Source organism: Nerophis lumbriciformis, linkage group LG09 (assembly GCF_033978685.3).
Source record: "Nerophis lumbriciformis linkage group LG09, RoL_Nlum_v2.1, whole genome shotgun sequence".
In the NCBI taxonomy this organism is placed as follows: domain Eukaryota; kingdom Metazoa; phylum Chordata; class Actinopteri; order Syngnathiformes; family Syngnathidae; genus Nerophis; species Nerophis lumbriciformis.
The window spans coordinates 43,189,566-43,213,806 of record NC_084556.2 but is presented as its reverse complement, the minus strand read 5'-3'; the positions used below and the strand labels follow the sequence as shown (position 1 = coordinate 43,213,806).

Here is a 24,241-nt window from a genome sequence, read left to right as displayed (position 1 = left end):
GTAAACTGGAGCCTCCGTGTTTGTTATTTTGTAGTTTCATACAGTATAGGCGACATTTATAAACCCTCGGTTACACTTTTTTAAATAGATTCAATCTTGCACGTGGAAAGTTGAAGTGAGGGCTTTAGTTGATATAACACTCCCGTCAGGGGGTTCATTAATCCAGCACAACAGTGGCGCATGGACTTCATTTATAAGAACAGGTAAGACCATAATAACGTTTTTTTATTAAATACTCAGTGGCCTAGTGGTTAGAGTGTCCGCCCTGAGATCGGTAGGTTGTGGGTTCAAACCCCGGCCGAGTCATACCAAAGACTATAAAAATGGCCGCCGCTGCTGCCCACTGCTCTCCTCACCTCCCAGGGGGTGATCAAGGGTGATGGGTTAAATGCAGAGAATAATTTCGCCACACCTAGTGTGTGTGTGACAATCATTGGTACTTTAACTTTAACTTAACTTAAATGTGCTTTTTTGTGTGCTATAGTTTGTATGTGTAAAGTTAAAGTTAAGTTAAAGTACCAATGATTGTCACACACACTATGTGTGGTGAAATGTGTCCTCTGCATTTGACCCATCGTCTTGTTCACCCCCTGGGAGGTGAGGGGAGCAGTGGGCAGCAGCGGCGTCGCGCCCGGGAATCATTTTTGGTGATTTAACCCCCAATTCCAACCCTTGATGCTGAGTGCCAAGCAGGGAAGAATGCTGGTATGAGCTTTTAAACATAACCCGTTAACTGCTGCCAATCAAATGGTGAATAAGATACTCTTTAGGGTTCATATGTTTGTAAATCTGACTGTGATGAAGTCAGTGCCTCACCAGCCATGAACCTCACCGCACGTCACTGATATATATATATATATATACATATATATATATATATATATATATATATATATATATATATATATATATATATATATATATATATATATATATATATATATATATATATATATATATATATATATATATATATATATATATCCATCCATCCATTTTCTACCACTTATTCCCTTTGGGGTCGCAGGGGGCGCTGGAGCCTATCTCAGCTACAATCGGGCGGAAGGCGGCGTACACCCTGGACAAGTCGCCATCTCATCGCAGGCCTATATATATATATATATATATATATATATATATATATATATATATATATATATATATATATATAAGAAAAACCCAGACACCATCTTTGTAGTCATTTTTCTCCTGCGTGGACTTCCGTCTTCCTTTACAATGAGTGAAGTTGCACGAAACCTAGTGTCTGCAATTGTAAATGATTTAGTTTTTAAGTTTTGTGTTTCTTGTAGAATCTATATAAAGTAATATACATTAGCCTATTGTTAAAATAATGAAAAAAACATCATTAAATATATTTGTTTTATTGTATTGCTACATCATACTTGCCAACCTTGAGACCTCCGATTTCGGGAGGTGGGGGGTGGGGGCGTGGTCGGGGTGGGGCGGGGCGTGGTTGGGGCGGGGGGCGTGGTTGGGGGCGTGGTTAAGAGGGGAGGAGTATATTTACAGCTAGAATTCACCAACTGGAGTATTTCATTCATATATGTATATATATATATGTATGAAATACTTGACTTTCAGTGAATTCTAGCTATATATATATATATATATATATTTATTTATTTTATTATATATATAAATAAAAGAAATACTTGAATTTCAGTGTTCATTTATTTACACATATACACACACATAACACTCATCTACTCATTGTTGTACTTGAAAGTACAATGCAATACAATTCCGGGGCAATGGCACCTATCAAATACACAGTAATGAAAACACAGTTGTTCTACTAACTGTACTGTGTGTTATGAGAGTAGAGTATGTGTGTGTGTGTGGCCCTTTAATAGGTGACAGCATGTGAGGTGAGTGACGTCAGTGAGTGTGTGGGTGAGAGAAGAGAGGGAGCTTAGCGTGAGTGCGGGGAGGGACTAGTTGGTTTTGTGTTGGATTGGCTGTGTGCAAGCAATCAATAAAGCAAGATTTGCAACTAATCGCTGGACTCATCATTCACCCTAAAGTTGTCCGCTGTGGAGACCCACTGCCGGGTAAGGTGAAAGGTGTTGCCACGAGCATACATCGGCCCTGGAGAAGCGTCTCCCCTGCGCTCTTAGACTATGGTCTCGTTCTTCTGCTTCGTCTCCTTGTGTGCGCACACTCAGGTCCGCATGGAACTGGAGGCTGAATTCCGGGAGATTTTCGGGAGAAAATTTCTTCCGGGAGGTTTTCGGGAGAGGTGCTGAATTTCGGGAGTCTCCCGGAAAATCCGGGAGGGTTGGCAAGTATGTACTACATTAAAAGCTGTTGTATTATTATAGGATGGCTTGTTAAACATTTCAGAGGATGAATCAAGACATTTAATATAAAATGTAAAATGAATACATACATAAAAAGAAAAAAAATGGTTAAAAGCCATAGTCCCGGGGAGCATTTCATTTCGTCCCGTGCATTTTTTTAAATAATAATTGTTACACCGCACGCGCAGTCTGCTTCTCCTTCCTCTGCGGGAGCACTTGAAGAGCCGCTCCCGGACACGCCCCTGCTCGCGCTGAGCTCAGCACGCCCACGCAGCACGCCCACGCAGCGACAAGCCTGCACACCTGGGACTGATGAGGGCGAGCTGTATAAAGGACCAGTGGACCAAGGATTGGCGCGGGATCTTAGTTTACCCTTTGGATACCGTAAGGCTTACGCTCGCGCTCTCGCTGCGTTTTCTCTCGTGTCTGACATCCTTGTTTGTTCTCCCGTAGTTACCTCTTGATGTACCTGCCTTCCAGAGTTTCCCCTTCGAGATCTCCCGTTGTTTCCCCCTCGTGTTTTGGGCTGCCTTCCTCGTTCCTGACTCCTCGCTCGCCCCTGGACTTTGACGTCACTCTCTCGCCCCGGATCACCCGCCTGCCCCATGGACTGCCTCGTTCGCTCTCGTCAACACTTGGTAACACACACTTCAGCTAAATACACACATAGTCCTACACTACACACTCTCGTATTTTGGTCACACACTCCATTCGATAGTTTAGTAGTTTTGTTATTATTATATATACATTAACTATATATATAATAAATCATTGTATCATTACTGCTCCCTGGTGTCTGAGCCGTCACCTCCCCTTAGTGAAACACAACAATAATAACAACAATGAACAATTTCTAAATCTTTGTTAGCTGTTTGTGAAGTTTTGTGCTCGTGCGCTACGTTCGCTCGCATCCTGTGCATCTCCTGGGGGTAAAGCCCCCCCTGTCCATAAAAGCAAGTGACGCCCCTGGTATTGGGATTTGTTATATATTGTATATATTATATAAAAATATAATATAATCCATCCATCCATTTTCTACCGCTTATTCCCTTCGGGGTCGCGGGGGGCGCTGGAGCCTATCTCAGCTACAATCGGCATATAATAATATAATATATCAGTATATACTGTGTATATAATATGTAAATATTACATGTTATATTTTATATTGCTACTATGGTACATTTTTAGTCTACTTTATACCTGCATTATCCTTTCCATCCTTACCCTTTCCTTCCTTTGTAACTGAGCTACTGTGTGGAACAATTTTCCTTGTGGATCAATAAAGTTTGTCTCAGTCTAACTTAAATAACAGCATTTTACAATATTTTATGGAAAACAGCAAACTGCCCATAATATTTTCCACAATGCAAAGTTTTGTACAGTATTTTACTGCTCTTTGGAAAGTAAGTTACTGTCATGATTTGGCTGTTTTTTCACAGCATTTTGTTACAGTGCACTCCGACATGGCGCTAAATTCCACGTAGATTGGGACGTACAAAAGAATCAAATCAAATCAAAGAAATGTGATTCGATTTAATATGTGCGCACACTTTAATGCATTTGAATATGTTTGTGCGTACAACGTTTTCTGGGTTTGAGTGTACATCATTTTTTTTGGTAGAAAATCCATGCAAGTCTTTTAATACATGGGGCCCCGGAAGAGGTCCTTAGATATGTGGATCCCCAGGAATTTAGATCTGGAGACTTGGACAATGCTGTAAGCCAAATCTGGGAAAAATACGGCCCGCGGGCCACATGCGGCCCATTAAGATTTTCAATCCGGCCCGCCGGACGTTCTACATAATTTTTTTAGGCCTTAACATCAAAACTGTAGCCGTCATTATGATGTGCAGTGCCGTTTTTAAATTACCGTTAAGTCTTGAACTATAGAAAGTATTTCAATGGTTGAAATCTGCGTTTTTGGGTGTTATACGAGTTATTACGGTAATCTACGTCACAGCAGCTCTGACGAGGAACAAACCAGAGTGGGCAGGGTTTGTTTTCAGAGCAACCAGCCCGAAACACGTGTGTCAGAAACAGGTGTGGAAGTGGATTTTTACAACAAATGTTTGCACTAACGTGATAATATATCATATTGTTGGTGTTTGACACGTTGCATTCATATTTTGCTGTTTGTTACATTTTTGTTGTGTGTTGCTTGATTGTAAAATGTCTATAGAGGAGCTGGTCTGAGAAGTAAAACAGGAGCAATGTTTATATATTGTCAATATTCAGTGTTTTATTGTTCATAGTTAATATTTTAAATCCCACTTTCTTTGTTTTATTGTCTGTCATAATGTTTTTAGAACTCTATCGGACATTGTGACTTTTGGTATTAGTGTTCCTGAAAAAAGGGACCCAAACACACAACCTGCACAGCAGATTTTTACAGCTAAATGTGTATATATCATTTATACACACATACACATTGGCCCCCCCAGACACATTTTTTCTCTCAATGTGGCCCCCCCGAGTCAAAATATTTGCCCAGCTCTGCTGTAGGCCTATTCTCTTCCTGAAGTCAATGATGAGCTCTTTAGTTATGAAGGCGCTAGGGAGCAAGTTATTATCCTCACATCAAGTAGCCAGACGTTGTACTTTTTCAACCTGCAATCCGTCTCATAATTTTTAGCAATGAGGCTGATCACCCTTGTCATCTGCAATTTTTGAAATGGAGTTGGATACATGAACAGGTCTACCGTCATGAGTGAAGAGGGATTAGAAAAATTGACTCAGCACACAGCCATGTGGTACACCTGTGTGGAGTATGGGAGTGTTGTTTGTAATGCTCGGGTGCCCAAGTTTGGTAACCAGCTTTGACGGATATTAAAGTATTGAATGCCAAACTAAAATTAATAAACAATTGTGGGGGGAGGTGTAGCCAGCACTGCCTGTAGGAGCAAAAGTCACCGCCGCTGGCCATGGTGCTGAAGACGAGCGCCATCAGCTGACGGCGAGACACAGCTGGCAGGTGATTAGATTTCACAGGTGGTATGTGTTAATCTAATCATCTGTTGTCTTTAACAGTGAGCAGTCAGGAGCAGGAGGAGGAGAGAGGCATGACACAGAGCAGGGCTGAAAAGTCGAGTGTCATATGGCTAATGTGAAAAAAATAAACCCAGAACAACGGTCTCCAGCTGAAGTGTGTGATCCACCAACCCTGCTAGGAGGTAACTTCTACAACAATATTCCTGTATGTGTTGTTTTTATCCAGATGTGTTGGGTACAGAGCTATTGCTGTGAAGGGGTGTTGTCGATGTTGCTGTTTTTTGTGGTGAGCAAGCTGGTATGGCTCCACTGTGGGTGGATGGAGTCTCTTCGATATGACGTGACCAGACCTTCAAAACTCTTCATTATAATAAGAATAATTATCAGGAAAGGACGGGCTGAATATGTCTGTGAAAACCCTTGTAGACTGCTCTGCGCATAACATTAGTAATAATATTGGATTAGATTTATACAGCGCCTTTCTAGCCACTCAAAGAGCTGAACAGAGAACCTGTCATTTATTCACTCCACATGCACACATTGACTCCTTGCTTGTGTTTATCATACAAAAACATCACATCAGATTTTATTTGTTCATTCTGGAAATAGGTTTGCAGTCAAATTGATGAATGAACATTTTAAAAACACTTTTTCAATTTCTTGCTGAGGGATAAAGGGCATCCTTTTATCTTCAATAAGAACATTTATTGGTTTTCGAAATTCAAAATTCCACACTTTTTGACACCGAAATAATTCATGCAGATTTTTGGAAGACATTTTCATCTTCTTCAATCCCTGATGTTGATTTGTTGTCTTTTAAAAGTTTCCACCGTTCCTTTGCGTACATTTCTTCCTGAGGTCACTTCTGAAAATATTAATAAACAATAAATAGGTCAGAGTTACGGTTTTGGATCATACTTCTGAAAAATATTAAACAATCACTGTCAGAATTATTATTATTATTATTATTTGTACTTCTAAATATACTAATACAAAATCAACTAGTCATAAATATTGTTGTTGTTTGTAATACTAAAACTATTAATAAACAATCAACAGGTCAGAATTATAGTTATTGTTTTTAATACATGTCAAGAAAATCCTCACTTTAGAAAGAGGTTTGCTGCCTTTCTTTGAGTCAGGATCCTGCAAGCATGGACATAAAAAAGGTGTTCAGGCTGCTCAAGCAATGCAAATATCACAACATGACAGATACTGAATGATTTACAGATTGACATGCTGGATGATTTAAAGATTGTATATAACTGACGATTATGATTGGAAGATATATGATTGACAAATACTGAATGATTGACAGATGTGATATGATGAAAGATATGATATGATATATGTAGATCCACCTTTGGCGAAGCAGAGTCTTCAGTATGTTTGTTTTTGCTCTGTTGGCATAAAAGATGTTGGTATTATTACTACAATAATAATAATTATTGATATTAATATTATTAATATTATTATTGTTATTAGTAGTAGTAGTAGTAGGAACATTCTCTCTATTAAATATAAACCCACTAGAAGTGTGTGCTGCTATCTGGTGGTAAAAGTCAGCATCTTTGTCATGCAAGGTAAAAGTTGTGTTGTTTTTTTACCTTTGTTTCGGTACCTGTGTGTTTAAATTTCATATTCTTGTAAAACTCTTTTTTGGGGACAAAATACAGTAGCACCAAGTCACAGACTACAGTTGCCTGAAAGAAAAAGACAATTTTATAAAGGTTTTGGATGAGTGATTTTGTGAAATACCGGAGAAGAATTTACCACTCCAAAAATGCCGACTCCAGATCCAATTGCTGTGAGCGTTGGAATGATATCAAACTTTCTTCCCTGTCAAAACAGAACAGTAATGTTAAGAAAACCAACACACAAAATTATGGAAACTCACACGATCTAAAAATCTATTAAAATTACAATTACAAATATTATTTCATACCCAAAGTTGTACATATATTATTTCAATACAGAATGTTTTACAAATATTAATTCAACATACAATAATGTAATTGTTACAAGTATATACATGATTGCACAATTATTATTGTAATACACAATGTGGTACAGTTATTTCAATACACAGTATGGGACATTTATTATTTTAAAATTTTTGTACAATATTAGATATTAACACACAATGTACAAATTGTATTGTAATACAAATATTTTACAATTCGTACAACAGACTCATAAAAAGATCCTAATATATATTATTGTAAGATTATTATTATTATTATTATTATTATTATTATTATATTATTATTATTATTATTATTATTATTATTATTATAATAAACAATGTTCTACAATTATTTCATACATATGCATACATATTGCAAATGTAGCAATAATGCATTAAAAAAAACACAATTAACAAAATAAAACAATATTTTATTTAAAAAAAAAAACAAGTATAAAAACATGAAAGAATAATAAGTTATTTAAAAAATAAAAACAATGATGAACTTCCATCCATTTTCTACCGCTTGTCCCTTTTTGGGGTCACGGGGGGTGCTGGAGCCTATCTCAGCTGCATTCGGGCGGAAGGCGGGGTACACCCTGGACAAGTCGCCACCTCATCGCAGACAATGAACTTACAAAAATAAAACAATAATGCATTGTTGAAAACTAAAAAAAACATACAATAATTCTGTTCCAGAGTAAGAATGTTGTTATGATAAAAATTTCAGAACTACAGCAAAAATCCTACTTCACTTTTAAACAGTAACAATAGAATGTGTTGTTTTCTGCACAGCAATTCTGCTATCTTGTGGGATGTATAGGCACTGTATGCATTAATATGCATACAAACATTAATAATTAGTAAGCATAAGCCTTAATTAAAATGTGTACCGTATTTAGTAATAAGCATACATTATCATTAATAAGCGTACAGTATTGATTAATAAGCTCACCATATAAATAAGCATAAAGTATTATTAATAACCTTATTGTAATAATTACAGTAACAAGCATAGAGTATTAATTAAAAACGCTTAGAGTATTAACAAGCATACAGTATTATGTACATTAATAAAGAAGCTTAAAATATTTAAGCGTAGAGTAATAATTTTTAAGCGTACAGTGTAAATTAATAAGCTTACAATCATAATTAAAAGGTACAGTATAGAGTATTAATTTATAAGCTTAGAGATTTGAAGAAAATGTAGAGCTATATGACTTCTTCAGTCTAATTCAAAACCTTTATTATACAAACCTCAGCACTATATACTAGTCTTTAGCATTATGCTTGTACCTACATGCTGATTACATGAACTCAATTACCTTCACATGTGTACAATTTTTTTTTTTTTTTTTTCAATGAGCAGACTTTCTGTGGTTATTGTTACTTTTCTTCTTTGCCCTTTATTAATGTCTTATTAAAATAAAAACCACAAAAACTAACAAACTACTGTACTTTGGTGTAGTACTTTAATGTAGCACTTTGGTGTAGTATTTTGAGTCAAGCCCTGGTGGAAGTAAAGCAAACATGAGTAAACCTACCCTAGTGGAAGGGATGCTAACACTTGTGAACCTACCCTAGTGAAGTAATGCAAACACGTGTGAACCTACCCGAGTGAACGTGAAATAAACTTGTGTGAACCTACCTTGATGGAACTGAAGCAAAAACGTGTGAACCTACCCAAGTGGAAGTTAAAAGCAAAGAAGTGTAAGTCTATCCTAGTGGAAGTGATGCAAAAACAAACCCCGTTTCCATGAGTTGGGAAATTGTGTGAGATGTAAATATAAACGGAATACATCCATCCATCCATCCATTTTCTACCGCTTATTCCCTTTGGGGTCGCGGGGGGCGCTGAAGCCTATCTCACAATGATTTGCAAATCATTTTCAACCCACATTCAGTTGAATATGCTACAAAGACAATATATTTGATGTTCAAACTGATAAACAATTTTTTTTTGCAAATAATCATTAACTTTAGAATATGATGCCAGCAACACGTGACAAAGAAGTTGGGAAAGGTGGCAATAAATACTGATAAAGTTGAGAAATGCTCATCAAGCACTTATTTGGAACATCCCACAGGTGAACAGGCAAATTAGGAACAGGTGGGTGCCATGATTGGGTATAAAAGTAGATTCCATGAAATGCTCAGTCATTCACAAACAAGGATGGGGCGAGGGTCACCTCTTTGTCAACAAATGCGTGAGCAAATTGTTGAACAGTTTAAGAAAAACCTTTCTCAACCAGCTATTGCAAGGAATTTAGGGATTTCACCATCTACGGTCCATAATATCATCAAAGGGTTCAGAGAATCTGGAGAAATCACTACACATAAGCAGCTAAGCCTGTGACCTTCAATCCCTCAGGCTGTACTGCATCAACAAGGGACATCAGTGTGTAAAGGATATCACCACAAGGGCTCAGGAACACTTCAGAAACCCACTGTCAGTAACTACAGTTGGTCGTTACATCTGTAAGTGCAAGTTAAAACTCTCCTATGCAAGGCGAAGACCGTTTAACAACAACACCCAGAAACGCAGTCGGCTTCGCTGGGCCTGAGCTCATCTAAGATGGACTGATACAAAGTGGAAAAGTGTTCTGTGGTCTGACGAGTCCACATTTCAAATTGTTTTTGGAAACTGTGGACGTTGTGACCAAAGAGGAAAAGAACCATCCGGATTGTTATAGGCGCAAAGTTGAAAAGCCAGCATCTGTGATGGTATGGGGGTGTATTAGTGCTCAAGACATGGGAAACTTACACATCTGTGAAGGCACCATTCATGCTGAAAGGTACATACAGGTTTTGGAGTAACATATGTTGCCATTTAAGCAACGTTACCATGGACGCCCCTGCTTATTTCAGCAAGACAATGCCAACCCACGTGTTACATCAACGTGGCTTCATAGTAAAAGAGTGCGGGTACTAGACTGGCCTGCCTGTAGTCCAGACCTGTCTCCCATTGAAAATGTGTGGCGCATTATGAAGTCTAAAATACCACAACGGAGACCCCCGGACTGTTGGACAACTTAAGCTGTACATCAAGCAAGAATGGGAAAGAATTCCACCTGAAAAGCTTAAAAAATGTGTATCCTCAGTTCCCAAATGTTTACTGAGTGTTGTTAAAGGGAAAGACCATGTAACACAGTGGTGAACATGCCCTTTCCCAACTACTTTGGCACATGTTGCAGCCATGACATTCTAAGTTAACTATTATTTGCAAATAAAAATAAAGTTTATGAGTTTGAACATCAAATATCTTGTCTTTGTAGTGCATTCAATTGAATATGGGTTGAAAAGGATTTGCAAATTATTGTATTCCGCTTATATTTACATCCAACACAATTTCCCAACTCGTATGGAAACGGGGTTTATACATGTCAACCTACTCAACTGGAAGTGAAGAAGTGTGAACCGCCCCGAGTGGAAGTGATGCAAATATGTGTGAACCTACCCTAGTGGAAGTGATGCAAACACATGTGAATCTACTCTAGTAAAAGTATACCTAATGGAGTGACTTACCAGCGATTCCACGATGATATCAATTCTGATACCAAACACTTTGAGGAGAGTTCTTTTATCTACTTTGTCTTCCTTGTAATGTTTGGCATGCCTGCAAATAATTATAGAAAAGACTTAATACCATCCATCCATCCATCCATTTTCTATCGCTTATTCCCTTCGTGGTCGCGGGGGGCGCTGGAGCCTATCTCAGCTACAATCGGGCGGAAGGCGGCGTACACCCCGGAAAAGTCGCCACCTCATCACAGAGCCAACACAGATAGACAGACAGCATTCACTCACATTCACACACTAACAATCATTTAAAAAATCTTAATACTACTACTACTACTAATATTATAATAATCATCATCATCCTCATTATATTAAATACTTAATGATTATACTTGTAATAATGTAATATTAGTAATAATAATGATAATACAAACAACAGAAAATACTTTTTAACACACACACACACACACATATATATGCAAAGTGAATTATATTTATATAGCGCTTATTTCTAGTGACTCAAAGCGCTTTTACATAGTGAAACCCAATATCTAAGTTACATTTAAACCAGTGTGGGTGGCACTGGGAGCATGTGGGTAAAGTGTCTTGCCCAAGGACACAACGGCAGTGACTAGGATGGCGGAAGTGGGGATCGAACCTGCAACCCTCAAATTGCTGGCACAGCCACTCTACCAACCGAGCTTGTCCCTCTCGGGGTCACGGTGGTGGCTGGAGCCTATCCCAGCTGCATTCGGGACATATACATAACATATAAAATATTATACTAATTAGAACAAGTATACTTGAAGAAAATACACATTATTATTTTTTCATCTCAACTTGTTTACATGTCCTGTAACTTTTCCATCATGTTCTTTGCAATATTACATTTTGACAGCACCACAAATAAAATAACTACAAGTTGAAAAGTAGTAAAATCAAATACAGAAAATAATGAACACTAATTAATATTCTAAAATATTCATTACAACAATGAATGTCAACATAATAGAAATTATTTATAAATGTTCAAATCTTATTACAAATTATGTGTATTCATACACTGTAATGAATTTTACAATATATGATTATATTGCATTAAATATTACAATATAATGTATACACTGTATTAAATAAAGTGCATGATTATAATACACATTGACATGCATACATACATTGTATTAAATATTGTAAGGCTACTGCATTAAATATTACATTGAGCGATAAAAAAATGGATGGAATATATGATTAATTTATATTATATAATACAATGTATGATTACATTGTATTACATAATACAATGAATAAAGTATTACATATTGTAGTATTTGAAGTTTAATGTATATGAAAGTATTGACACACCTAAAGTTGTATCCAACAGAAGTTCCGACGTTGTCCGTCTCCTTAGGGTTTCCATACAGTCCATGAAAACTATATTTTGGTTTGCAGTGTTTCACATCCACATCAAAGTTGCACGTCCAGTCAATTACGATGCCGATAGCACCCCCCTTTGGAAGGAATGCATCATTACACACAGTTGTAGAACCAAATCAACTACAAAATATATTAACTAAGTTAGCAGTTTTATATTCTATGTATGTATGTATGAATAGAGATGACAATCCCACTTTTCCGGGCAAATACCCAGAGTTGGAAGTGCAGATTTTTATCCCAGTCCCTTCACACTCAGCTGTGAACCGATCCAGTGAGAGATGAAGATCATGGCAAGATGAAGCCACATCATTAGCAAAAAGCAGAGACTTAATCCTGCAGCCATTTGAGCAGATCCCCTCAAAGCCCTGACTGGAACTAGAAATTCTGTCGATAAAAGTTACGAATCGAATCGGTGACAAAGGGCAGCCATGAGGTTAGACAAACGGGTCTAAATTATTGCCGGTAACGCGGACCAATCTTTGACATCGATCATACATGAGTAGAGCGCCACAATCAGATGGTTTGATACCCCATATTCCTGGCACACTCCACACAGGACTTGGGACACGGCTGAATGCCTTTTCCAAGTCCACAAAATAGGCTGGTTCAAGGACACTGCCAAGAGTATAGAGCTAGTTCACGACCAGGACGAAAACCACACAGTTCCTCTCGAATCTGAGGTTGGACTATTCGGCGTAACTCTCTCTCGAGTACACCTGAATAAACCTTACCAGGAAGGCTGAGGCGTGTGATCCTATGATAGTTGGAACACATCCTCAGGTCCCCCTTTTTAAACATAGGAACCACTAACCCGGTCTGCCAATTCAGAGGCACCATCCCAATGTCCACGGAATGCTGCAGTCTTGACAACAAAGACTGCCTCACAGCATCCAGAGTGTTAAGGAAATCCGGGCGTATCTCATCCATCCCCGGTGGTCTTGCCACCGAGGAGCTTCTTAACTACCTTGGCAACCTCAGCCACAGATATAGGTGAACCCACTGTAGAGCAGTGATGGAGTGTCCATCACTGTCCTGTGCCAGAGTGTTTCGTATCTTCTTGTGCATACCTCCAGCGTTCCTTTGCCACAGTCTTGTATACAGCCATTGCCACGTTTTTTTTTACCTTTTGTTCCACAGGAGATTCTTTGTTTGTAAACTTTTGTCAGGTAAGATTAGCTTCCTAGCATCGCCTCCATTGGAGCGCTTTTTATTGTATTTGGTAGTTTTTGTTCTTAGCCCCTTTTTCCTTCCAAAGCCGGAGCGTTTTGAGTTCTTAATATTTTTGTCAGTTTAGTGGTCAGGTTGGATCTGTTTTGATAGCCTGTTTTGTTTCTCCCATTTTGGACCCCTCCCCTTGTGACAATAAATAACTGTTTCTCAAATCCTCCATCTGTATTCAGAGTCCTATTCTGGTCGTGACAAAAACATGGTGAAATTTATGCAAAAGTCCAGAACTTTGTCTCGACTGACTGATGTTCCGTGGGATTTGATGGTCTTAAATGTTGTTCACACGTCTAAAACAAGACTGTCTGACATACAATATTTAAAAATGTTTTTATAGATTGGGATGGGGGAGCACGGTGGAACAGGGGTTAGTGCGTGTGCCTCACAATAAGAAGGTCCTGGGTGTGATCCTCTGGGTCTTTCTGTGTGGAGTTTACATGATTTCCTCGTGACTGCGTGGGTTCCCTAACCTGACTCTCGCCAGACCCTTGTAGTTTGCTGAGCTCCACACAAGGGTCTGGGCTCGAAGGCATTGCAAACTCCTTCAAGATAGCAAAAAATAATGAACCAATCAGGATCGCTGGGCGGGATTTCATAGATGTGACGTAGCGCCGAAGCGACTGTTTGATTCAAACAACAATGGCGGCACGCAGCGAGCAGTCGTGTGCTGACATTGATTCTGCTATTGCAACTGTTTTGTCGAATCTATCGAATATTAATTATTTAAAAGATGAACAGAGAACGGTTTTGAAGGCATTTATTGGTGGCAAGGATGTTTTGACTCTTCTTCCGACCGAGTTTGGATTTCCCAGCGTCTCTTTCATCAGCGTCACAGGTTGATTTCGTTGTGAGTGGTTGAAGTAGCATGTCATTCAAGATGGTTTATCCAATCACATACAATGATTTTTTTTTACAAAGCCCAGCCTTTTGAAATACATCTCCTATTGAGAACTCCCACATCCTTGTGTGGAGCTCAGCGAACTACAAGGATCTGGCGAGAGTCAGGTTATGGGTTCCCTCCTTCCACCTCCAAAGACATGCACCTGGGGATAGGTTGATTGGCAACACTAAATTGGCCCTAGTGTGGGAATGTGAATTTTTGTCTATCTGGGTTGGCCCCGTGATGAGGTGGCGACTTGTCCAGGGTGTACCCCGCCTTCTGCCCGAATGCAGCTGGGATAGGCTCCAGCACCTCCCGTGACCCCGAGAGGGACAAGCGGTGGAAAATGGATGGATGGATGGATGGATCGGGATGGTGACAATTTTAATGTGGGTTATTTATTCACAAGTTAACAGCATTACAAACAATAATTGAAACAAAAGCAAAACAATCTGTATTCATGCGGGGTCTCATTGTCATCAGATCATGATAATTAATGTTTTTACATTCTTTCTTTTTATGTTTTATAGTTGCTAGGTTTTACATTTTCATTTATGAGGTCACTGTGTTTAAATACATTGAGTTTTTAGCTGATTTTAAGTTTGTTTTGTCGTAATTTAATTAGATATTGTGATAACCGTTTATCCCTTGCCACAATTATGATCAGTAAGTGCTGTATAACTTCATATCACAAATAGCCTAAACTTTGTAAATTTTACAGACTGGAGTACACCAAGAATAGGAAGATTTACTTCTTCTTCATCTTTACACATTTCTTAAAACCTAACCCCTCACCCGAACTTTTTTTCCATGTAATAAACATGAATTTTTTCCAAACCTAACACTTTTTTATTCAATAAATAAATAAATAAACTATTTTTATATTGCTTTCAATGTTGAACAAACCAAAACGCTGCATACAATGTTTTACAGTCTGTCACATCTGAAGAAACTGAACACAACATCATTAAAAAACTCTTTGTTAGTGTACATACTTGGAACTTTATGAAAAAAGCTATTATTATAGACAGGGAGGGACACCTCACCTTCCTGTGCAAACCGCTTAAACCCTAACTCGAGACGCGAGACCCTTCAAGTCTACACTCAAAACACACAGTGACTATAGTTGACATAACATCCCTATGTCCTGTCAGATTAATATAAATAATTATATTAAATATATAGATTCATATTTTCAAAACAACTGACATGGAAGTCAGTTAATTTTTAATTTTTTTGTATTACATTTATATGACGTCATCACTTTGATTGACAGTTTGACAGAAACTCTTCCAACGCACAGCGCGTGTTCTGGTTTTAAGGCATCGGGCACCTGACTGACATGACAACGGTATAATCCCAACAGCGTTTTAAATCAATTTTATTCAGGTCAACCCAAAATGTGTTACGTCAGTATGATTTAATGTTAGCGTTACGTTGACAGCACATTGTGGATCAAATAATGTTTAAAATAAAAGTGGACCTCAATGCAAGAAGTTGCAGCGGGCTGTACATGACCTAAATGTTTATATTGAGAGAGGATGGTAATGTACAGTGCACACAAAGTCCTACACAAAGTATATTTGCAGTCAGTCATATCATCTTCTGTCACTTAACTACCGAGGACATGACCTTGGTATCCTCAATGGTAGTTACGGCCATGCCTCTGACCTGCTCGTTGCTGGATTAACCTGCCTCGTGTAAATGCCCACCACAAAAAGCAGGCTTCACATACATTCTAAAATGTATGGTGTTTTGCAAACTATATGTCGATGATCTGTAAATTTTGTCACTTTCCTTTTTGTTCAAATATGCTACCCTTGCATGATGTTGTCCTCTTGTTCCACTCCGTTGTAGTATGTGATATATGACATCTATACGTTGTTGTATGTGATGTATGACATCTATATGCTGTTGTATGTGATATATGATTTGTTGCATGCATGGGATATATGACATCTATTATCGTGTTGTCGGTGATATGACATCTATATGTTGTTGTACATGATATATGACGTTACGTTGTTGTATGTTGTATATGACATCTGTTACATTGTTGTATGTCAAATGGCATTTATACGTTGTGATATATGAAAGGTATTCAAACCTATTGAAAATGATGTGAGCATTTAGCATACTTAGTTTGAAACTCACCACTTTAGCTATAGTTTGAAAATTGAAACCAGACTGTTTGATGATGTCTCCCAGTCTGAAAATTGGACAGAAAGGAGCTTTCTTTCGATCATGAAGACATTTTCTTATGTAAGCAGCGTCAACGTGCTCCACAATGTTACTCCTGCAAACACAAACGTGTACTGTGATGAATAATTTCATGCCTGAGTTTCAGGTTGAATTCAGTTAGTTTTTTTCCACACACTTAAGGAGCAGAACATTGCTCACAATGCAAAATATGATCATTGATACAATTCAGCTGCTTTCAAAACGTTTCCTTTAAAAACAAAATAAGGCTTGAAAAAAAATACTAACCAAAATAACACTAATAATACAATTGTACACTGCAAACTATACATTACATCAATATAAATTATTGCGGCACATGTAGCTAGCTAAATAGATATACTGAACAAAAATATAAACACAACAATTTTGTTTTTGCTCCCATTGTTCATGAGTTGAACTCAAAGATCTAAAACATTTACTATATACACAAAATACCTATTCCTCTCAAATATTGGTCACAAATCTGTCTAAATCTGTGCTAGTGAGCACTTCTTTTCCAAGATAGTCCATCCCACCTAACGGTGTGGCATATCAAGATGCTGATTAAACAGCATAATCATTGCACAAGCTCAAAGTCAAGGTTTCTTTAATTATACCCGGAGGTAAAATAGTTGTGCAGACATTTGTAATTCAGCGTCAAGGCAGAATGAAACACAAATTCATATAAAACATAAAAACATTATAATCCACAAATGATCACCAGTATACAGGTACACCATAGAACAATGAAATACATTACCTAATAAACCCATAAAATCATTATGATAAAAGTGCTATGGTACAATAAATAAATAAATAAAATCACCCTGGGATAGCCTTTTTTAAGAGTATTCTTAAACCGTTTAGTCCTACAAAGAGGAACAACGAACCGCCGACCATAGCGAAGTAGCTGGAATTCACTGCGTGATGGGTGATGGGTGCAGTGATGAATAATAGAACTCGCCTTGCACTGCCTCCTTTCTGAGCTGCCACCTTATCGTGGTAGAACAGTTTGCGTGTCCCAATGATTCTAGGAGCTATGTTGTCCGGGGGATTCTATGCCCCCTGGTAGGGTCTCCCAAAACAGGTCCGAGGTGAGGGATCAGAAAGAGAAGCTCGAAGACCTTAATGGAATATAACAAACAAGGACTTAGATTTCCTTCATCCGGACACGGGTCACCGGGTCCCCCCTTTGGAGCCAGGCCCAGAGGTGGGGCACGATGGCGAGCGCCTGGTGGCCGGGCCTGTCCCCATGGGGCCCGCCCGGTCACAGCCCGAAGAGGCAACGTGAGTCCCCCCTCCAATGGACTCACCACTCATATGAGGGGCCATAGAGGTCGAGTGCAATGTGAGCAGGGCAGCAGCCAAAGGCAGGGCACTTGGCGGTCCGATCCTCGGCTACATAAGCTAGCTCTTGGTACGTGGACTGTCAACTCGCTGGGGGGGAAGGAGCTTGAGCTGTTGCACGAGGTGGTACAGCAAGGGCTCTGGAACCAGTTCTTTCGAGAGGGGCTGGACTCTCTTCCACTCTGGCGTTGCACGCAGTGAGAGGCGACGGGCTAATCCTTGTTGCCCCCCGACTCAAAGCCTGCACGTTGGACTTTAACCCAGTAGACAAGAAGGCAGCTTCCTTCCACCTTCGGGTGGGGGGACGGGTCCTGACTGTTGTTTGTGCTTACGCACCAAACAGCCGCTGAAAGTACCCACCCTTTTTGGATTCCCTCGAGGGAGTATTGGGGAGTGCTCCCTCAGGTGATTCCCTTGTTCTGCTGGGTGACTTCAACGTTCATGTTGGGAACGACAGTGAAACCTGAAGAGGCGTAATTGAGAAGAACGACTGCCCGGATCTGAACCCGAGTGGTGTTTTGTTATTGGACTTTTGTGCTGGTCACAGATTGTCCATGACAAACACAATGTTCCAACATAATGGTGTCCATATGTGTACTTGGCACTAGGACACTCTAGGCTGCAGTTCCATGATCGACTATGTAGTTGTGTCATCGGATTTGCGGTCTCATGTTTTGGACACTGGGGTGAAGAGAGGGGCGGATCTTTCTACCGATCACCACCTGGCAGTGAGTTGGCTCCGATGGTGGGGGACGATGCCGGACAGACCTGGCAGGCCCAAACGCATTGTGAGGGTCTGCTGGGAATGTCCAGCAGAGTCTCCTGTCAGAGAGAGTTTCAATTCCCACCTCCGGAAGCACTTTGAAAGTGTTACGAGGGAGGCGCTGGATATTGAGTCATAGTGGAACATGTTGCGTACCTCTATTGTCGAGGTGACTGATTGGAGCTGTGGCCGCAGGGTTGTTGGTGCCTGTCGTGGCGGTAATCCTAGAACCCACTGCAGCAGCGGTGAGGGATGCCGTCAAGCTGAAGAAAGAGTCCTATCGGGTCATTTTGGCTCATGGGACTCCGGAGGCATTGAACAGGTACCGACAGGCCAAGCGATGTGCGACTTTGGCAGTCGCCGAGGCAAAAATTCAGACATGGGAGGAGTTCTGGGAAGCCATTGAAAAACGACTTCCGGACGGCTTTAAAGCGATTCTGGACCACCATCCGCCGCCTCACGAAGGGGAAGCAGTGCACTGTCAACACCGTGTATGGTGAGGATGGCGTGCTGCTGACCTCGACTGTGGATGTTGTGGATCGGTGGAGGGAATACTTGAGGGGATCTGGTTTGTTGGCTGCAGGATTAGGTCTCTGCTTTTTGCAGATGAAGTAGTCCTGATGGCTTCATCTGGCCAGGATCTTCAGCTCTCACTGGATCGCTTTGCAGCTGAATGTGAAGCAACCGGGATGAGAATTAGCACCTCCAAGTCCGAGTCCATGGTTCTCACCCGGAAAAGGGTGGAGTGCCATCCCCGGGTTGAGGAAGAGATCTTGCCTTAAGTGGAGGAGTTAAAGTATCTCAGAGTCTTGTTCACGAGTGAGGGAAGAGTGGATTGTGAAAACGACGGGCGGATTGATGCAGCGTCTTCAGTAATGCGGACACTGTACCGATTCATTATGGTAAAAAGGGAGCTGAGGTAGGCAAAGCTCTCAATTTACCGGTCGATCTAATTTCCCATCCTCACCAATGGTCATGAGCTTTGGGTTATGACCGAAAGGACAAGATCACGGGTACAAGTGGCCGAAATGAGTTTCCTCCTTCGGGTGGCGGAGCTCTCCTTTTAGAGATAGGGTGAGAAGCTCTCTCATCCAGGAGGAGCTCAAAGTAAAGCCGCTGCTCCTCCACATCGCGAGGAGCCAGATAAGGTGGTTCAGGCATCTGGTCCGGATGCCCCCCGGACGCCTCCTTGGGGAGGTGTTTAGGGCACGTCCTGGTTCTCAGGCAGTGAAGATGTTGTTGTCCCTTTTTACACAAAGCCTCGCAGTTCATCTCGAAGGTCACCTTTGAGTCTCTGACCATGCAAAGGTATTTGTAGCAGTCTACAGGCTGACCTTTGATGACTGTGATAGATTTGGCATTAGTGTGGGTTCTAAAATCAATAATAATGTCATTTGTTTTCGATCTGTTCAGCTGTATAAAGGATTTCTTACACCAGCTAACAAATTCAATAACAGGACTACGGCTGGACTCATTTCCGCTAAAAAGACTCATGATAACTGCGTCATCTGTAAATATATATACACGTGTTTGTGTACAGGATAAAAAGAAGGGCTGAAAGCACACATCCTTGAGGTGAGCCAGTTGAAGAGTTTGATAGCCTGGATAAAATACCACTCCCCTTGACTTGTTGGGATCAATTAATTAAAAATGTTTGAATCCAAACAGTCAGATTAAAACTCAGATTAAAATTCTTGATCGGCCTCTCGGTTAGGATATGAGGTTGGATAGTGTTAAAAGCAGATAAAAAATCAACAAATAAAAGTCTAGCATGGGATTATTACCCTCTCAATGTTAAAATAAAATGTTAAGTCGCATGGTTGAAGCATGCACCACTCTTCCATTTCTGTTGTAAAATACAACTTCACAATCCTTTCAAAACATGTCATCACAAGTGAAGTAAGAGCAACTGGCTTTATGTCATTCAAGGCAGTCGGTCTGCTCCTTTTAGGGACAGGGATAATCGCGGCACGCTTCCACACACTTGGAACACGCTGTAAACTTAAAGATAGATTAAACATATAAGAAAAAATAAAACTTAGTTGCTTTTGCGCATGACTAAGTAAAATACCACTGATTTTACACAAAGTGACTCGGTAAAAAATGTCGGTGTTATCTTCGACCGAACTCTCTCATTTAAGTCACACACTAAGAGTCTTAGTAAAAACAGCCTTCTTTCATCCCCGTAATATCGCTAAAATGTGTCCAATTTTGTACACCACCGACGCTGAGATCATTATTCATGCGTTTGTTACGTCTTGATTACTGTAACGTATTATTTTCGGGTCTCCCTATGTCTAGCATTAAAAGATTACAGTTGGTACAAATTGCAGCTGCTAGACCTTTGACAAGAACATAAAAGTTTGATCATATTACGCCTATTTTTCCAAGGTGGCGCCGCTGTAGTGGCTGCTGTTGGCAGGAGCTCTGTGCTCTTGTGTCATCCTTTTGTGTTTCAGGGGGTGGCACTTTTGTGACTTCTGCGGTGCTTTTTTGTGGACTTCTGGATCTACCTCCCGGGAGCCTTTTGGCCATGGAGACCAGCTGTTGGGTCTCTGCCACACTAGAGTCGGCTTGGAGAGACTGGAGGAGATGCAGATGAAGAGACAGGGCTGCGGAGCTAGCACTGAGCGCCGGGACGGACAGGCTTCACAGCGTCTTGACTGAATGAGCAGGTATCGGACACCTCAGTCTCCTTAGATGCATCCTCGCTGGCCGAGTTAGTGGGCGGCCGAGAGTGGAGTCGGCTCTCTTGGTTGCTTTGTTGGGTCTGCTCCTGTCTCTGGCCATGCTCCCTCCACCCCAGCAGACGATGGCGTGGAACACCGCAGAGGCCGCCACAGTGTATGTTTATTTTACTTTTTATTCATAGCTGTATGTAGAAGTGGCTGGTTGCATCAGCTCTGCTCTTTTAATGTCTTTAATGTCCTTTGTGTTCTTTGATGTTTTATTTTTCCCTCTTACACACATGTAAGAGGGATGTGTGCTATGGCTATGAGTTGTTTTTTCCCTTGGTCTCAGTCTGGACCCCCTCTCCAGGGGCCCAGGCTTAGACCGATTTCCCCCCGCCCCCGGCCCATTGTTTACCTGTATCTCAGCTAAGGGGCGCCGCAAGTTGGCAGACCCGTCAGCGATCCTGTTCTGTGTCCCTGTAATGTTTGTCTGATCTTGAATGGGATTGTGCTGAAAATTTTAATTTCCCCTCGTGGATTAATAAAGTATTTCTGATTCTGATTCTGATATACTGGCTCACCTGGACTGGCTTTTGGTGCACTTAAGATGTGACTTTAAGGTTTTACTACTTACGTATAAAATACTAAACATTCTAGCTCCATCCTATTTTGCTGATGGTATTGTACCATATGTCCAGGCCAGAAATATGCGTTCAAAGAACTCCATCTTATTAGTGATTCCCAGAGCCCCAAAAAAGTCTGCAGGCTTTAGAGTGTTTTCTATTCGGGCTCCAGTACTCTGGAATACCCAACCGGTAACAGTTAGACATGCTACCTCAGTAGAAGCATTTACCGGTAAGTCTCATCTTAAAACTTATTTGTATCCTCTAGTATTGCCAACATCTGCGGTACCTTTCAAGGTTTCTCGTTTTTTACTTGCCCTGATGTGGGATCTGAGCTCAGGATGTCGTTGTGGCTAGTGCAGCCCTTTGAGACACTTGTGATTAAGGGCTGTATAAATTAACTTTAATTGATTGATTAATAATGAAGTGGTAATCATCTTTAGATTTAGTCTCAGATCCTCAATTATTAAAATCATTAAAGTCATTAAAACCTTGCTGCTGTTCACATCTCAGACAAAATGTATTAAGACCATTAGCCAAATCAATCTATCCCCACGTGCATGTCTTTGGAGGTGGGAGGAAGCTGGAGTACCCAGAGGCAAACCACGCAGTCACGGGGAGAACATGCAAACTCCACACAGAAAGAGCCCGGGGATCGAACCCAGGACACGTACTAACCCCCGTGTCACCATGCTGCCCATAATTTTGTTTAGCCTTTAATATTTCAACTTTCAGTTCCTTTTTTGCTGCCTCCATATAAAGTGCTTCTTCCTGACTAAATGCTACTGTCTTTCTCTAAAAGGGGAACTTTATTTTTTGCCTATCGTTCACAATCATTATGAGAGACAAGAAGACAAAATAGTTTTTTCCCCGCTTTCTAACATATAAAAACTGGCTCGTTCAAGGTGGCTAGCAATGCAGCTCATGGGAGCAATCAATTGTACCTCTAAATCTCTTTAAAATGCATTCATAAACCGTCAACAATACTTCATTTACGTTCCGTAACCCGTATAATAACCAAGCTGTAGCGACATTGTTACTGTAAGAGCAAACACAGAGGAACTCTTTTTCTATCATAGTAACACATCGGCGTGCTACGGTTTTAGCTCTAAAAGCTAACTACGGCAAGAGATAAGCAAGCTTCTGCAACAACACGAAACCCGGTTGGGTTTGTAATGCACAACACTGTGATATGACACCAATTTGTACTGACTGAAAAACATGAACGATCATATTAAAGTATCTGTAAAGTATTAGCCCGCATTTCATGTTTTTTTTTTGTAGACGACTGAGCTAGCCAGCCAGTGTATGTACAATAGTTGTACTAACACGCATGGTGTGCTGTGTGTATCATAATCAATATTAAAGTGACTCACTCGATGGACAGTTTTCGTCTGGTCCAGCTGGCCGGGGACGTTTTCTATTGATTTTGGGTAAGCAATCCATTTATGTTAAAATACCATGGCTCTAAGTTCCATATTTATAGCGTCGAAATTGATTTCATCCCCCTCTTTCGCCTTTTGTCTGCTTCAATGTCTCACTCTTCATTAGTGCTTGCTTCTATAAGCAGCAGTATATTTAGGTTCAAAAGTATACAATTGTAAATCCTCATTTGTCCAAAAAATTTCATCTTCGTTGTCTGTTACTAGTTTGCCATAAATAGAAAACACACTGGTGTTTGATTCCGGAAGTAGGAACACAAATGTTACCAGAAGTCAGATGTGCGCTGCTTCGGAAACAAAAAACGATGCGCGGAATAAACCAGTCCCGGAAATGATTAAAATAATCAAAATACGGCATCACGGTGGAAGAGGGGTTAGTGCGTCTGCCTCACAATACGAAGGTCCTGAGTAGTCGTGAGTTCAATCCCGGCCTCGGGATCTTTCTGTGTGGAGTTTGCATGTTCTCCCCGTGACTGCGTGGGTTCCCTCCGGGTACTCCGGCTTCCTCCCACCTCCAAAGACATGCACCTGGGGATAGGTTGATTGGCAACACTAAATTGGCCCTAGTGTGTGAATGTGAGTGTGAATGTTGTCTGTCTATCTGTGTTGGCCCTGCGATGAGGTGGCGACTTGTCCAGGGTGTACCCCGCCTTCCGCCCGATTGTAGCTGAGATAGGCTCCAGCGCCCCCCGTGACCCCGAAGGGAATAAGCGGTAGAAAATGGATGGATGGATGGATGGACGGTAAATACTGAACATAATACATATTGTTAAGAATGTGTCTGTTACTACATTATATATAGACTTGCAGTGTGTATAAAAAAATGTTGCTGGAGGGTTTTA

The 24,241-nt window shown here is 40.4% G+C and overlaps 1 protein-coding gene across 2 annotated transcripts in view; it reads right to left on the bottom strand.

Moving 5' to 3' along the window:
- Window positions 1-5,868: 5,868 nt before the first annotated feature.
- Window positions 5,869-24,241, bottom strand: part of p2rx1 (purinergic receptor P2X, ligand-gated ion channel, 1) — a 67,871-nt gene continuing 49,498 nt past the window's right edge. Inside the window, exons 7-14 of one of the 2 annotated variants that reach the window (XM_061963128.2) lie at window positions 16,487-16,628; window positions 12,157-12,302; window positions 10,801-10,891; window positions 7,083-7,148; window positions 6,917-7,012; window positions 6,671-6,709; window positions 6,417-6,455; window positions 5,870-6,174 (exon numbers count right to left, since the gene is read on the bottom strand). In XM_061963128.2, the coding sequence (XP_061819112.1) occupies window positions 6,169-6,174; window positions 6,417-6,455; window positions 6,671-6,709; window positions 6,917-7,012; window positions 7,083-7,148; window positions 10,801-10,891; window positions 12,157-12,302; window positions 16,487-16,628 (625 nt within the window). In that variant the 3' untranslated portion in view covers window positions 5,870-6,168. Of the gene's footprint in view, window positions 6,175-6,416; window positions 6,456-6,670; window positions 6,710-6,916; window positions 7,013-7,082; window positions 7,149-10,800; window positions 10,892-12,156; window positions 12,303-16,486; window positions 16,629-24,241 lie in introns of both variants that reach the window. The other variant, XM_061963129.2, reaches the window with a different exon arrangement.